This window comes from Tachysurus fulvidraco, chromosome 21, assembly GCF_022655615.1.
Source record: "Tachysurus fulvidraco isolate hzauxx_2018 chromosome 21, HZAU_PFXX_2.0, whole genome shotgun sequence".
Taxonomy (NCBI): domain Eukaryota; kingdom Metazoa; phylum Chordata; class Actinopteri; order Siluriformes; family Bagridae; genus Tachysurus; species Tachysurus fulvidraco.
Window position 1 is genome coordinate 17172315 of NC_062538.1, and position 17999 is coordinate 17190313.

The 17999-nt window shown below is 35.8% G+C and overlaps 1 protein-coding gene across 1 annotated transcript in view; it reads left to right on the plus strand.

Moving 5' to 3' along the window:
• The window catches only part of scarb2b (scavenger receptor class B, member 2b), a 31923-nt gene extending 13944 nt beyond the window's left edge, over window positions 1-17979 (plus strand). Inside the window, exons 4-12 of the mRNA XM_027142371.2 lie at window positions 445-639; window positions 794-885; window positions 1391-1510; window positions 4382-4566; window positions 11761-11879; window positions 12145-12218; window positions 12532-12583; window positions 13156-13308; window positions 14574-17979. Of these exons, the coding sequence (XP_026998172.2) occupies window positions 445-639; window positions 794-885; window positions 1391-1510; window positions 4382-4566; window positions 11761-11879; window positions 12145-12218; window positions 12532-12583; window positions 13156-13308; window positions 14574-14681 (1098 nt within the window). The 3' untranslated portion in view covers window positions 14682-17979. The remainder of the gene's footprint in view (window positions 1-444; window positions 640-793; window positions 886-1390; window positions 1511-4381; window positions 4567-11760; window positions 11880-12144; window positions 12219-12531; window positions 12584-13155; window positions 13309-14573) is intronic.
• The last annotated feature ends 20 nt before the right edge of the window (window positions 17980-17999 follow it).

The window sequence follows — 17999 nt, forward strand, 5'->3', positions numbered from 1 at the left end:
TCATCACTTATACCAAACCAAATCTCCCAAATTTCTAACAAACCTGTTTAAATACTATCTAGCTTGTCATGTTACCAAGAAAGAATCTCCAGTGATGGAAAACTTACTGACTATTTCAAAGCACTGACACTCCTTCCATAAGTTTTAGATAAATGTCTCCTCACTGAATATATATTTTTAATGTGTTTATTATTGTCTTTAGGTTTTTCATAGTGAAGTCCCTGTAAAAAAAAAAAAAAAAAAAGCTTTAAAAGCACAGACAGTATTAGCATGAACGTATTGAAATACACATGTTTGGAAATATACCAATTACCAATACCACAATTAAGATCTTCTTAGCAATCAGATCAAAACTGAAGCAGTGCATTGGTATGATGTGTATTCAGCACATATCACCTGCTAAAGAGTAATTCAGCTCTACATTGTCTGTTTCTTATTTTTCAGGCGGTGATGAGTAAATTAAAGAATGCGGGTTTTTGGGTCAGATCAAGCATTGCCATAGTCATGTCTTCAATAAAAACCACCATGTTTATGACACACACTGTGGATGAGCTGTTGTGGGGCTTTAAGGATCCTCTGCTCAGTCGTTTACGCTCTGCAAAACCTGAAGTGGACGAGAACTTTGGCCTCATGCTATATGTATGTATCACTCGCTCTTTTACTTGTTTGTAATGAAGAATATCATGAATATCATGGTTACTACTGTATGTATCACTGTTTTGTTTATTTGTCTGTCCATTGTCTCTCCGAATTCGTATTAAACAGAAGTTTGTGTTGTTTCCTTTGCACACAGAAAAATGGAAGTAACGATGGCGAGTTTGTTTACTACACTGGAGAAAATAACTACTTGGACTACGGCCGAATCCACACTTGGAAGGGTGAAAAGTAATAATGTTTTTTTTATCTCCACCTATTTTTTTTTTACTAACATGCCAGGACAATAGAGAGGAAGGAAAAGGAAAAGGATTTTATTTAGGGATTTTATTGTGCATTGTGTTTATTATGCTCATGATGGGGGGGGGGGGGGGTTTATGCAGTGACTCAGACGTATAAAACACTACATGGCTTATAGGCTATACATCGCAATAGGAAAATAATCAACTATGGCTCGAAACACAGAAAAGCATTGCTATTACCACCATGAAGTTGCAAAATACAATATTCTGAAGTGTTTTATTCCTCTTCAACAATTGTCAATTTTTTTAGTTCAGAATGTTTTATCAATTTATGGTCAGATTTAATGTTGTGGAATATCTACAAAAGCTAGTTCTTAATTGGTTACAAATTGTCATGTTTTGACCACCATGCAAAGAATTATAATATTATTATTTTACTGATTAATGATCTTATATATTTGGGGTATTGATGATATATATATGTTTACATCCAGGATGATGTCGTATTGGGCCACCAGTCAGAGTAACATGATTAACGGGTCAGACGGTAGTGCTTTTCACCCATTCCTGACTAAAGAGGAGCGACTGAATGTATTCACAGCAGATCTCTGCAGGTAAAGTAGTTCATTATTAATCACACTATATTCTCTACACAGATGTTTAGTCTTTGGTTTGATGATGAAATGTAGGTGTTTTTTTTTTATTGTATTAAAATATGGGTTGATGGTTCTTATTAATTATGTTAATAAAATTCAAAAAAATTAAAAAATTAAAAATAAATTAAAATAAAAACGTTAATACATTTGAAACTGAAACCCATGTTAGTGACATGTGTATAGTGGTGGTGGGGTAGTGATGGTGGAGGTACTGTATGTGGTGGTAGTGGGGGTGATGGGGTGGTGGTTATGGTGGTTGTGGGGGTGATGGGTTGGGGTTAATAGGGTGTTGGTGATAGTGGGAGATGGGGGTTGGTGGTAATGGGGTTGGGAGTGATGGGGTATTGGTGATGGTGGGGATTGTGGTGGTGGGGATTGTGTTGTTGGTGGAAGTGTGGGTTTATGTGTACATGTGACCCCTGGCCTATTTCGGAAGTTTTGTCAAGAGTTTTAAAAAAGGAACTTTCTTCACTTGGTGGCAATTGTTGTTCTCATGAAATATATCCTGCCTTCTGTCGGGTCGGATACTTTAATTGGCGCAGTGGGATTAATTTGCACAGAGGGCCAACGGCACAGAAAATATTGTGTACTGATGGAAGTGTAATCTTCAAACACTCTTTGTTTAGAAGGAAATTACGGCATTGTGGGTTGTAGAATGAAAATAAGGTTACAAATTTTAGGAAGTCATGTTCCTTGTTCTTACATAAATTACAGACATCAAATTAAATATGTATAAAATAAATGATGGGGGAAAATTAAAACCATTGGGATGGTGCTGGAACTGATAGAAAGGAAATTAGAATATAAAAACATTTCCCATGTTCCACACAGACTTTCTGACAATCCTTTAGTTAAAAATTCAATTGATTCTTCAGTGCAAGCTGAGTTTTACTTCCATTTTTATCTATTTTAACCTTTTGACGTTTTATAAAATAAGCATGAAATTGGGTCATAGGTCTCTTAGTTTCCAGTGGAACAGTGGAACACATCCACAACTATGCCACAACTATTTGTTAAAGGTTAGACAGCTGAGATCCCACATAACAACCAGGAGAAAGAAAATAGAGGATCGGTTTATGCTAAACAAATGAAATTTATAATAAAATGTATAAATTATAATAAACTAAATAAAAATACAGTAATTCCAGTTGAAAAATACTCAAAATTAGTATCATTTTTAATTTTATTGTAATGATGTTATGTTAATATTTCTGATGTTCAGTCATTTTTCAGTATTTTATATTATGATACGAAGTGAACAATTTGTTCAGTTAATTTTTCTGGGAAAGCTTCCCAACAGATTTTGGCATGTGGTTGTGGAGATATTTTGTCAAATCAGCTACAATAGCAGAAGAGGTTGTGAACTGATGACAGGCGAGAAGCTCTGGCACAAACTTATTGTTCCATTTCATCTAAAGATATTCAGTGGGGTTGAGGTCAGGGCTGTGTACACGTCAAGTGTACACGACATGGAACAGCATGTCTTCTTTGCTTTGGACAGGGTTATCGTCATGCTCGAACATGTTTTTCGTTCTGCATCGTAATTCTATTGAAGGGAAATTATAATGCTACAACAAAGAAATTGTAGTGTTTGGGGAAGACCTTTATATGAGTGTTATGGTTAACAAACTTTTTGGACTCCTTAAACTTCTACAATTCAAATATTGAGCTCATTTGTGGGGGGTTTTTTGGTTGTTGTTTTTTTTTTCTCTTGGCAGAACTCGGATTTTGGATTTGCATTAAATAACTCTCTATTCATACAGTATGATAAATCGATATAATAACTTTGCTTAAGTTGGCTTGTTGTTTTTAATGATAATATGGACAGTTGGATAATATCATCCAACTGTAGTAAACCTTTGGAAAACATTCAGTTTTAAGTTAGAGATAAAAAAAAAAAAACCCTTTCCTGCAGCTGTTTTATATTTTTAGTTTTTTGTTTATTATGTAACTGTTATTCCTGACCTCCAACCTAGGTATCTGACACACTCATTTTTACAGTGACGGAGGGATTATTTTCAGTGAGACCCTTGCCCTAATTGTACACACCCCATCCCTTCTTTGTTCAGCCTGGAAAGAATCTGCATGACGCTCATTCTCCTAGTGTTTGGACCTATGACAGCAAAAAAAATAAAAAATTCACTTACCTGCGATATTAAGGAATTCTTTAAGGGCATTACTAAAACTTTTCAAGGAACTATTAGAGTTAAACAATTATTTAAACAATCATTACCAACAAGTATAAAACGATCTTTCCAAAATATCTCCAAAGAAAGTGGTAATATGTGATACAATATGAATAACTGCTCTGTAATTGGATCATAACATTGTTAAGTAGTGAACAGAGCACTTACATTAATGGCTGTTTGTTTTCTGTTTTCATCCCACTGAACTTTCCCCTGATTTTTTTTTTTAAACCGGAAAAAGGGAACAAAATGTTTACCTTGTTCAGAGGTTATCTCATTTCAAATCTCAACTGATTTTCCTGCATGGAAAGGGATAACTTCCCATAATTCTGAACATTGCCATCAAAACAAAGACATTAGAAAAAAGCAGACTGCTTTCATCTATTCATCTTGCCAAGTGGGTTAAATGTTAAAATCCTGTGTATAAATCCTCAAGTTCTTTAATATAACCAAATAATCGATCATAAATGAATGAAATGCAACAAAATTAGTATTAGTTCTCAATTATTTATTACTCTTATTATTAGTTATTAACAGTTTACTTTTTGAAGAATGCTTTCCTGGTTAAATGTCTTAAATGTCTATAAACAGTGATGGCGTGTTTTATTCTTGTCATTCTTATTTATTCATGTATTTATTTTAGGTCCATCTACATGCTGTTTGAGAAAGAGGTGGTTGTGAAGGGGATTCCAGCGTATCGTTACACTCCCCCTCGTGCTGTATTAGCCAGTGGAAAGAACAATTCTGAAAATGAAGGTTTCTGCCTTGAGACAGACAAAAAAAAATGCCTGGATGATGGAGTCTTAAACGTAGCAGTGTGTCGTAAAGGTAATACAATGTACATGAGATGTTTGGACAGCTAACATTTATGCTTTATAAAAAATCTCGTCCCAGAGTTGGTCCAACATTTGCTGCCTATAACAGATCCCACTTTTCTGGGAAGGCGTTCCACTAAATACAACCACTAGAGTCGGGCATTGGTAATAATAATAATAATAATAATAATAATAATAATAATAATAATAATAATAATAATAATAATAATAAGGAGAAGAAGAAGAAGAAGAAGAAGAAGAAGAAGAAGATGATGATGATGATGATGATGATGATGATGATGAAGTTGAAAAAGATGCAATTTAACCACAAACTACTATTTACTACTATTTTTAACACTAATGGATGAATCCACAAAATGTGTTGCAATTTAACCTTCACAACCCATAAGATACATTTTTTCAACTTTATACTTATATTTTATTTCCAATATTGAATCTAATAAAATGTGCAAGATTTTTTAGCTGACAATCTCCACACTTTGAATTTAGTGTCAGGATAGAGAGAGAGAGAGAGAGAGAGAGAGAGAGAGAGAGAGAGAGAGAGAGAGAGAGAGAGAGAGAGAGAGAGAGAGAGAGATGGATAGATGGATGGATGGATGTATGGATGGATGGATGGATGGATGGATGGATGGATAGATAGATAGATAGATAGATAGATAGATAGATAGATAGATAGATAGATAGATAGATAGATAGATAGATAGATAGATAGATAGATAGATAGATAGAATAACATTAAAGTTCAATGTAAGAATATAGCCTATAATATATAAATATAGCCTATAATGTACACACCAAACTTATTTAAAATAGACCTTACAAGTAAATCAATAATCTGCAAAAAAAAAAAACTACTAATAATAAATAATAATAAAAGAAATGATAACAATCATCACCAAATTCACAGTGAATCCATGAAGGTCATTAGATGCATCACTTAGAAAACACCAGCTGCTATGTTTAGCTTAGTTATCAGTATTTAAGTTAAATATTAGCCAGGTGTTAATGATTATCCTAAGACCAGCTGTGTGCGAGCTACTCACATTGGTTGGATTTTTATTATAAACACTCGAATAACCAAATACCCCAAATTTGCATGCTTAATTTTTGTTTTACTTCCCAAAATGAATGTAAATCAATTTTAGCCAGATGTTTAGTACGTATGTGTGTGCGGTTGAGACCGTTAATGATACTCGGCAAATAGTCCAAAACTTTAGGTAAGTTCTTTCTCCTCTGGGCCAAGACATTTTGAAGGAAGGATGATTAACATCTCTAAATTGTCCATAATGTGTGAGTATGTGTGCGACTACTATGAATCTTAACTTCCCCCTTAACAACCCCAAATGCTGTTTCAGTGTTTCCTAATAGAGCAAAAAAAAGTAATGACGTGGCATCAGTTAGCCATGAAAAAGTCATCATGTTATAATAATTCAGCTACAGCTTACAGTGAAATGTTTACATCAGATATGGGTTCCTAACTAAACACCTTCTGTCAGAGCTTAGGCATGTGACGCCCTAACCAAAACACACACACACACACACACACACACACACACACACACACACACACACACACACACACACACACACTAGGTACTCTCTAAACCTTGTCACCTGACACAGAGTTTCTGACTCATTTCTAAGCCCCCACCTGCTGTGTGTGTGTGTGTGTGTGTGTGTGTGTGTGTGTGTGTGTGTGTGTGTGTGTGTGTGTGTGTGTGTGTGTGTGTGTGTGTGTGTGTGTGTGTGTGTGTGTGTGTGTGTGTGTTTCCATTGCCTCAGGTTGTGTGACCTTGGCTTCATTTTGCACAGTCCTCTCAGACATAAGTGTAATTTACTATTAGTAAATCATTATGGTGTGTATATTTCAAGATTATGCTCAATTAATTTTTTTTTTTTGCAGTAATCATTTATATGGAGTCTATTTTCACTTCCTCTCTCTTACATACTCCACTTGCACCAAGTTTTCATTTGTGGTCAAACACACACACTGGAAAACATTCCCCTTTATCCCACTAAGATGTTCTATAAGTGTTCTATGACTCTGTGTGTGTGTGTGTGTGTATTTGTGTGTATGAGCAAGTGTGTGCATGTGACTGAGTGTGTTATGTGCCGTTTATTTCAGTCTTGTGACCTTGTACCGTGTTTTAGATGGAAGATCCAAATGATATTTGGCAACTTGGTTTGGAAAAGAAAAATCAGTTCAGAGTCTGATAACCATTTAGCACAATAAGTTTACCAAACATCACATTATCACCTCCAGCCTCTCATTTTCTCACCGTATATAATTCTGTGGCAGTCCAGAAATACTGTTATCCAGTTGGGAAAACGACTCAGATTCATAAAGCCTTCGGGATTTTCTTAAAAACTGCGTGCGTAGTGTATTAGTTTTACTGATCAACCTGTCATGCTGGTTTATAGTGTCTCATGACAGATTTTATTTTTTAAAACCAAGTCAGTGTTTTTTAGTAATAACCCGTTGGCTTTTATATAAAAAAAAAAAATCAAATGATTACGTTATGGTTAAGAGGTTATTGGTAAGTAGGTATGTGATCATGGCAATACTGTATGTAGCTACAGGAATACAGAAGTCAATAGAAGCTCCTTACAAAGAGCAAAAGATTCTCTCTCTCTCTCTCTCTCTCTCTCTCTCTCTCTCTCTCTCTGTGTGTGTGTGTGTGTGTGTGTTGATGATTACTCACTTGCTTTTTTAAAGGTTGTTGACCGTTATGTTATAAGAGAAGGGTTGAAGGGGTGTATCACACAGACCTGTGTGTGTGTGACGGTACATTCACCATTCACTTTATTAGGAACATCTATACTCCTGCACAATTATGCGGTTATCTAATCTGCCAATCATGTTGCAGCAGAACGATGCAAAAATTACAATGCAGATACTGTACAGGTCTGGAGTTTCAGTCAATGTTCACATCAAACATCAGAATGAAGAAAAAACATGAACTCTGTGACCCTGTGACTTGTTGATAAGAGTTCAGAGTAAAAAGGCCAGCTTAGGAAGGTTATAGAAACTCGAATGAGCAGAAAAGCATCTCAGGTGGATGAGCTACAACAGCATAGGGTTCCGATGTGGTCTTCTGCTGTAGCACATTTTCCTCCTGGTCAACGTTTTGTGCTTTCTGAGATGCTTTTCTGCTTGTCACTCTTTTTTTTCTCATGTGCACATTAACTGAAGCTCTTGACCTGCAGGATTTTACTGTGCTGCTGCCAGATGATTGATTAGATAACGTCATGAATGAATTCGGTGCATTATTAAATGTCTCTTTAGAGAATTTACTGGTCCTGCAATCTTTGTATACAGGAATGTTGACCCATTGTGTAATGAACATTGTCTCAGAAGGTATTTGGATCATAGAGCACACAGTGCAATCATAGACAAGCATCATGTAATTTGGCGTGTATAAAAATAACGGGAAATTAAACCGTCGGCCAAAAAGTTTAGAAAGTCTGGCTGAGGTTATTGGACATGATGGTATTGTGACAAAGGTCACGCCCTTGGAAAGCTTGAGCAATTAAAACAAAATGATTCTTTCATGTAAATGTCTAAGAAAATACTGTAACTTCACTGACATTGTTCTGGCTGCTAACATCAAACACAATGGTGTGATGTACTGTAGGTGGTGCTCACTTCCAAATACTCAGATATGTCAATAAGGACAAGCGATATTAAAATTAGCACAATGGGATGATGCTTTAAACCAGGGGAGTCAAAGTCAAATTCACAGTGGGCCAAAATATAAAACTGAGATAAAGTCACAGGCCAAACTGAATATTTATTGTAAAATGAACTGCAACTGATATGTAATATTCAACCTTTTTCATATGGAAACAAACTTTAGTTTTGCTTAAATACAGGATTTGGAACAACCAGAGCTTGATATTACAAACACATAAGAAATTAAATTTTAAATAAAAGACACATCAGTCTTTGTGTCAAACAACAACTTTGACCATACACTTTTTGACAAACTCTCCCTCATTAAAGGGCCGGGCAGATTTTGCTGTCTCTGCTGCCACAATAAAGCTTTACAGCCTTTACAGCAGCTTCACTTTTTGATTTAGCTTTCATGAACATAGTCTGCCGGGAAACCAGACTTTTTTTCATCTCCTCCGCCTTATGGAGCTTCTACGTCCAGGTCCTTATACTTCCCATAATGTTCTGTTTCATAGTGTCTTCTTATGTTATATTCTTTCGTTACAGACACGTTAGCTCCATTAGCACACAATACAAACAGGTCTGTCCTTTATATTCGTGAACAGATAATCTGCCTCCGTCCTGTCTTGAGCTCCTATTGTCCATCTTTCGTTTGGCCATTTTTGTGGAGCGCGGAATTAACTTACCCGATGTGACTGTAACATGGTTGTGAACGACTGTCAACAGAGAATGAGGGGCGCTTGCTGTTCGTGACTACGCGTCAATACAGTGGAAAGGCATTCTGAGATTTGTAGTATTAGCGGAGCACGCGGCTAGCCAGCTGTAATGCACTTTTGATATGATCTCGTAGGCCAAATATAATTACACCAAATTTGGCTCGTGGGCCAGAGTTTGACACCCGTGCTTTAAATGATGCACTGATTGTACTGCAGTTTGCCAACTTAAAAAAATGCACTGGTCAAAAAAAATTTGTAAGGATACCAAAACCTGAAGCTCTAATCTTTATTTGTATATACTGTAAGTCCTCAGTTTCCCAACCCTGGTCCTTTAGACCCTCGGGTCTAGCACTGTTGAGTATTTTCCTGCTTCCAACACCCCTGTTTCACTAATCATTGATGTGGGTGTTTGACATCAGTACCAGGATTCCTGGGTTTTTGAACTCACGACCTTCAGATCTGTAGGTCGTAAGTTCAAAACCCCAGGTCTACCAAACTGTAACTGCTGGGCTTCTGATCGAAGCCCTTAACATTCAATTGCTTAGTTGTATAAAATGAGATAAAAATGTATGCAGTGAATGTAAGTTGAAGTGGTTGTGTAACAGAAGGAAAAACACCAGTCAGTATAGGACCAATGTTCTTCAGGGTTCTCCAGGATTGCGGAACTGGGGAATTTACCAATCGTACAAGTTTGTATAAGGATTCAATAAACCAGGCCTTAAAATCTACTCAAAACAATAAAGACATGACAGAGAAACACCGACATGTGGTATACTAGCTTTCCAAGTGACCTCGATCGTTCCATGAAGAAATGAAAATTTGTGGTTAGATCCTTGAGAAGGACATGTGAGTTGCTCTGAAGCTAAAGAGCTGACTTGATCTCGTTTTGGTTTTTGAATTGTGCAACATTAAACCAGGGGAGGATTTGCAACAACCTCAATTGTGAAAGCGTTTTTTGATTTATAACACTGCAAAGATGTTATGGATAGAATTTTTGTCCTCCAATACTTTTTCTCACTAAAGAAAGTAAAGTTTATCTAATACGGATTTCTCTTATAAGGTTATGTCAAAGGTTCCACTGGTGATGTGAATTCCCTTGTAGTTTTTAAAGTATGTGTCACTGTTCACTAAAAAAGTGCTTTATTTATATATTGTAATTATGGGGTTTGATGGGAATGTTTGATGGAAAACAGGAGCTATATTGGTGGCTATATTAATGCCCGAATCAGTAAAGTAAGGGTGAAAAACTTTTACCACAAAACCAACTTCTTACAGTTTGCATTCAAAAATAGGAAAAACGAGTAAAAATCACATATTTTTGAAAAGTCTTAGTGTAAAGAGAAATTCTATGAAAATTCTTCAAATTAAAGAGAAAGAAAAAAGTTATTCATGAAGCATCTTAAACCTTAAAAGAGCGCATAAGGTCAAAAAGTGTTAGGAGAAGTGAGGAGGACTTTTAAGAGGCTTAAAGAGTTTCTTTATCAGATGAGAAAATGGCTGGTAGGTGAAGAGGGACAAGAAATGTATTGTATACAGTATTTAATAATGATAATGAGTTAATAAAATGATACAGATTAGATCGTATAGGGATTATTTTTGTGACCAAGAGCAGAAATTCCATAGCAGCAGAAATGATATATTTTGTCTCTATGACATTTCTGCTGTGTCAGAGATGTTTACATTAACATTTACATTACATTTATAACATACGGATGTTAGCACATCTCTAACATGATCGGTCACGAACGTAATCCCTACGTGATATAGACTCAAATATTTTAACATAGAGATGTTAAGAAAATGAAGACTTTTTTTTTTATTAGGCAACCAATCACAGTCTTCAAAAGAATGTGTCATACCTAGTAACAGGTTAAGCCCCGCCTCTTCTCTAAGATTTTTTATATAGTTATATATTTTTTGAACCAAATTAATAGCTCTCTGAGATCATTCTTAGTCTCTTTATGAACACAGTCTCTTATCAGTATCAGGTACTATGCAGTGGTCCTATGGTTTATACTTTTCATCGATAAAAAAATTATATTTACTTTTCACCTTACGTACTGTAGTGTAACGTTAAGGCAGATGTGTTTAAACTCAGTGTGTACTTTCATAAGGGCAATTTATGAATCAAGGAAAACAGGCAAGGCCCCAGAACAGGAAAAACGATACACGGAACTATGAAATAATGCACAAGGGAATCAAAGCTTACACATAATAACATGAATGAGTAGTAACAAAGAGACAAAGCAGTAGCAGGATATTAATAGACAAACGAAATAAGGAATAAACACAGAACAGGAGAACACAATAAGGTAGCAGGTATGTAATAAATGATGACAGGAATGGAACAGGAGAATGTGGCGACGTAAACAGAACAGATGACACAAATGCTGTGCTGGGAAACATAACGCCCGGTGTGGGAGAGAGAATTAGTGACTCCTAAGTTAGCTAGCTTTGTGCAATGATCAAATTGAGACCTATATTGAGAAAAGTAAAGACGGGTAACGATGTCTAAAACCTTGCTGGCTTAGTGTCTTTTCTCATGCAGTGAATGTTAAGCTTTGATCGAGTTGTTGGATGATTACATACCCTCTTTAAATGCAGTTTTCTCCTGATTGAGATACATGCAAAAAACTAATAATAACAACACGCCATTGTTACTGCTATATTATCAGGTTACTATTACTATTTTTTTTGCTTGTTATATAACAATTATCTTTTCTCCATGTCTTCTCTATTCTCTTACATTCTCTGCTCCTGTCAATGTTTCCATCTTAGATGTTTTTTTGTCCTCCAGGTGCTCCAGTCATCGTCTCATTCCCTCATTTCTACTTGGCTGATAAGAAATATGTCGATGCCGTAGAGGGAGTTTCACCAGTCCATGAACATCATCAGACTTTCCTCGATCTTAACCCGGTAAGAAACTGAACATCTGTATGTCTGATTCTCTTATGTCAGGAAGTCGGTCTGAATATCGATGCTTCTCACATACTTTTATTTGATTTTATTTATTAGCACTGTATATTTTATTGAAATGTATGTTATGAAAATTTTCCCTTTTAAAAATGACAACAAGGTTTTAGAGTACCGTGTGTGTGTGTGTGTGTGTGTGTGTGTGTGTGTGTGTGTGTGTGTGTGTGTGTGTGTGTGTGTGTGTGTGTGTGTGTGTGTGTGTGTGCAGATCACAGGTGTGCCAGTTCGTGCTGCTAAAAGAGCCCAGATCAACATTAAACTGGACAGAATAACCGGATTTCCGTAAGTACATAACACTTTTTTTTAATAAACCTGCACTTTTCAATTTTTTTCTGTTCATGTGTTTTCCATATTTAACTGTTCATACATGTCATACATATGTAAACTATTACATATTTTCTTAAAATGGTTCCTCTTTGCTTCCTGGGTTTAAGGTTAGGGTTACGTTTTATTATATATGGGGTTTAATTAATTATATTCAGTAATCATTAAGCCAATGTGTGTGTGTGTGTGTGTGTGTGTGTGTGTGTGTGTGTGTGTGTGTGTGTGTGTGTGTGTGTGTGTGTGTGTGTGTGTGTGTGTGTTTGTTCTGCAGAATAACCAGAAATCTCAACGGCACCATCTTCCCTGTCATGTTCCTAAACGAGGTAAGAAATGTCACTATGACGGTCAAATATAAAAAAATAAAAATTACAATTAAAAAATAATTTTTTGTACCTAAAGCTAGTCGATCAACCAGGACATGTTTGTCTAGCATTTGGTGCTTTAGTTTTCTCCTGGAGCTACAAGACTACAGTAGCTATTAACTGCAGATATCTTTTTAAACAGCTAAATGACTATAAAATGCAGGAACACAAAACTCCTTTGGTTAAAAACTAAAACGAAAAAGTCTTTGTATTGAAAACTGCACCATATCCGCGATTATGGACAATTTGAAAAATCTGCTTCAGTATAACATCCACCATACAAATCCCTGAAATTATATCACATTACAAAAAACAGTTACAGAAAATGAATCATCTGTTGAACGAATGATTCAACTGCGATGTTGTATAAATGACAACAGAGAGTTGTCGTCATTTTTGTTGATGTTTCTTGTATTGCAGTGTACATTGTTAATGGTGTGTGTGTGTGTGTGTGTGTGTGTGTGTGTGTGTGTGTGTGTGTGTGTGTGTGTGTGTGTGTGTGTGTGTGTGTGTGTGTGTGTGTGTGTTTATAGTCTGTTGTGATTGATGATGCATCAGCTCAGAGACTGCAGAACCTCCTTTTCATTGTGAAGCTTGTTCCATGCTTCCCATTCATCCTGCTGGGTCTGGGAGCCTTTTTGTTACTCATCGGCCTTGCCTTCTTCATCCACGCTCGCCAGAAAAAGGTAAACGAGTCTGTGATTGTTGAGTGTGTGTGTGTGTGTGTGTGTTTAACATGTTGAACAAGACATTTTGAACATGTGAGAATTTCTCTAACACTCTTACTAACACAGATTTTTTCACCACTTCCTATTCCCATAAAAGAATGTGACATTTTAACATCTGGTGAAATTCACACTCCTTTCACATGACTGAAAACTGACCAATTCCTCCTAGCTCTCTGGTATGTGTGACACTGTTTCAGCAGACTTTTATCAGACTTCTTAGTCATGCAGCATAAAAAATGGGGAACCTTTCAAGCCTTATTGCACAAACCATATTGGCCTTTGAGATAGAAATCAGGCCGAAAAGAACTGGATGTGTTGAAATATTGTGGATCTGCCTCCACTCAGACGAGTGATTTCTCAGCACAGCTTCTTATTCTTGTCTCTGAATAATTTTTTTTTTTTAGTTTATCTTTAGTCTCTGGTTAAAGATTATGGATTTGCCCTTTTTCGACGTTGCCGTCTTATCATACAGTGAATGATATTTGGGGAAACTCACACTAATGACACGGGACATTTCCATATCAGACCACCAGAGGGCAATCATGCATGTTTGAGTTAAAGCCATCTTTAGTTGTGTATTTTGGTTCCTCTATTCTCTGTGCTCATATGTACTGTGTTTGATGATTAATCACCTGGTTTTCACATTGTCTTTGTTGAGCTACAGTCTTGCTCTAGTCTGTGTGTTAGAAGCCGTGATATTAGTTATGCTCTATCTGTTGTTGTTTTTTTTACCTAGCTGTGTGTCACAGTTTAGTTGTTTCTGTTCAACATTTAGGACCTGGGATTTGAACTCTTAACCTTCTGAACTAATAGAACTCACGACCTACCGATCCAACACCTTAACCACTTAACCACATCCAACACAACCCATCATGCGCTGGCATCAAATTTACAAAATCTTCTCGCAGAAATCTTCATATTCATACTTTTATGTGGACTGTCAGAGATACAACGCCGTGTTGAAGACGTTACTATAGAATCAGTACCGTGTTAGAACGAGTGCACTTATAAATCATGCAGCTGGTGCAGTAATCTGGATGCTGGTACAGAAAATGAATGAAAACCTTCTGACCAATCAGCAACAGAGCTGAGAGAGAAAAAAAACACTGATGGACTTGTTACAAAATTATTATTTGTATGACTATATATTTTTGTATGTGCATCTAACAGTGTGATTAAATTAAAATAAATAATGTTCTTCCACATTATTCTTTTTTATGTAGAACTCCTCAAAGACAGAAGCATCGTACTCTCCTGTCACCGCCAAAGATGAAGACTTGGTCGGGAAGAACGGCACTTTCATCGGCATGACGCCTGTGGAGAAGTCTTGAACAGGATGTGTGTGTGTGTGTGTGTGTGTGTGTGTGTGTGTGTGTGTGTGTGTGTGTGTGTGTGTGTGTGTGTGTGTGTGTGTGAGAGAGAGAGAGAGAGAGAGAGAGAGAGAGAGAGAGAGAGAGAGAGAGAGAGAGAGAGAGAGAATGAGAGGGAGTATCATACAATTTCTGGTGCTCCTAAAAATGCTGTTTGTTTTTTTTAAACTATCAACTTATTAATAAGTTGTAAATGTGACATCAACAGGCTTCCACTCAGGATGACCATGGAGCTCTGAATGAATGAATGAATGAATGTGTGTGTGTGTGTGTGTGTGTGTGTGTGTGTGTGTGTGTGTGTGTGTGTGTGTGTGTGTGTGTGTGTGTGTGTGTGTGTGTGTGTGTGTGTGAGTGTATATATATAAAAGAGAGAGATTTTTAATGGAAAATTCCTAAAAAAAATTTTTTAGAACAGGGATGCAGCAGTGAAAGGTGTCTGCTTTTGTGCCTTACAGTCACATCCAAAAGTCTGAATCCACTTTTGTGAACTTTAGATTTCATCAGTATTTAAAAATAAGCTCAATTCCAGAAAAGTGAGAAGCATGTTAGGGTTAAACAGAGGACTAAACTAATCAGAGTCGGTATCAGGTGTTAGTCCCAAAGTCCAGAATATGTGTCAGTGACAATTTACGCAGGTGCTAAAATCAATGTTCTGGGCTTCTGTGTGTGATGTTCACACCTGGGTTTTAAGCAGCCTTTAGTGGCCACAGTGGCTTCTGATTAAACACTGCAGACGATTGCCATAAAAATCATAATCTATTTTTATCACACTTTTCATTTGCTGTGATGATTTTTCAAATGAACACAATATTGCCTTTATTTTTGTACATTCATGCGATTTCCCATAAAGAACAGATACGTCGCTGTCTCCCTCTGTGTCCTCGGTTTAAAGGGCCAAGTCTATTCATCGTTAATCGTGTCACACATTAAAACGATAGAATATGTGGTCAGTCTGATGCATACAGTAAGATTAAAAGTTAGATTAACAGTAAGATTAAAAGTTAGATTAACAGTAAGATTAAAAGTTAGATTAACAGTAAAATTAAAAGTTAGATTAAAAAAAAAAAAAAGATTGTCAAAAACGTTTTTTTTTTCATCGAGACGTGATTTTATTGCTGCTACTAAACTTTATTTCAACTTTTTTTTTGAGTTTCTAATTACTGGATTGAATTATAGAACCAGTTCATGTACGATGAACGCAAACCGATTAGATTTACATTTACAGCGTTCGGCAGACGCTCTTATCCAGAGCGACGTACAAACATGCTTTTAAGTCTCTATCTTTTAATATCAACTCTGAGTTTAGATTTTATTCAGTGTTTTGAAGAATCATGGTCAAACTGTGTAATATGTACAAAAACAAATTAATTTCAATTACGTGGAACGGATGTATGCAGTTCATTAATATTCATTACATTTCGAAATTTCGTATTTTCTGTCACTGTTTCTGTCAATTGCTGTTTAAGTGTCCAGAACATACATTTCAGTATGACAGACTGTTACAGGACTTAAACCGTTCCTCACTCGAGTCGATAACACACAAGAAGAAATCGGCTAATCGTGCACAACCGAGACACGCCTCTGTTTTACTCAAACTATTCCCCACATGCATAATTCTCAAATAACTTTTGTGTAGCTGAGGTCTGAATGCTGATGTTGTGTATTTTCGGTGAACAATTCTGAATACAGTCTTCAAAAGACCACAACAGTTAACGCTCTGTTAAAAGATGACACGTGCTCCAATCTTGTAATATTCAGATTTTAATCATATGAGCTTGTTTTTGTTGTTGTTGTTGTTGTTTTTGTTGTTTCAAAAAAATATCAGTTGAGTCGGTGGTAATTTTTAGTAGTGATTTTTAAACTTTCAGATCTTCTTATGAGCAGATTATGAGCCATTCATTTTCAAATGCACTGAGCATCGTTACAGTACGTACGAGTTACGTACGTCTGGACACATATCATGTTTTTCAACCACAATGTCATGTGGGAATAAGGAAGCGAGACGAATTTCGTTTTTTCGCTTTCCATTTTGTGTTACTATTTTATAATTTTTTTTTCAAATGATTGAACAAAAGAAAAAAGAGGAATTAACTATCATTTCATTCTGTCCTGTTTTTTTCCGTTTTGCCGTATTCGTTTGTCTGACGAAGATGCTGGCTTGATTGATCGTATTGGTATCTGCAGTAAATCCGTTGTACCAAATGAAAGCCGATGTTTTTATTGGAATAGTAAGGTCATGCTAACATTTCAGATTATGTTACTATTGTTACCGTGAATATTTTAACTGCTTTTCTAAACCTGTTGCTGGTGACATTAATATTAACACGTACTATGTAGTCATGTTGCACTAAAAGCACCCAGTGTTAATTTATGTTAATGTGTATCATCGTTGCTAATGAAATGTTATATTCATTTGCATTGGGTTCCGTTCCTTAAAGCCCCTGTTCTGTTACTTTATAATACTTAACAATGTTTTGTCCAATTAACTCAGATTTTACTTTTAGATTTTCTGGCAACACATTTACTTTTATCGTTAAACTTGTATTATTATATGTTTTTTTCTTCTCAATGTGAACAGAATTGATCGTAACAGACTCCTGTTGTTTGGCGATTCTCCTGACGGCGGGTGTGTTTGTATAGAAATGACAGAATTGAACATCTATTGTGTATAATAAACCCTATTTTGGTTGAAATTTACAATCACCAGCTATTATCTGAGGTTCGAAATGACCCGAACATCATCAAAGTCATGTAAATAATAATTTCTTTTCATATACTTTAGAGCTATCGTGCCAAACAAACATTCAAATCCATTGACATTTTTTAATCGTATGCAGAGTACACTGTTTTTTAGATTTTAGCATGAGTGTGGAGTTATTAAACAACTGTATTGCAATTAAAAATTCTATTAAAATGGAAAAAAACAAAAACCTGTATTCACATTCTCATATTAACAATTTTTATGTCTACTTTTTCCATTTTAGTCTGGATTAAGCGATTAAAACTATCCGTAATTATGAAGTTCTGGTTCAAACCATATTTATAATGTGATTAAAATGTCTAAATTGTGCCACAATTGTACAATTCTTGATGTTAGCAGTTTATTAAAGTTTATTTCAGAATGTTTTTTGCCTAATGTGCCATATTCTACAGTCCCTGCATTTCAAATTGTAGAAATGTCTATACAATATTTTGTATATTTGATAAGCCACTGTGTGTGTCATACATTCAATATAAATAAAACTAAATCTGTTGGAAATCATTGTTATTATTGGTATA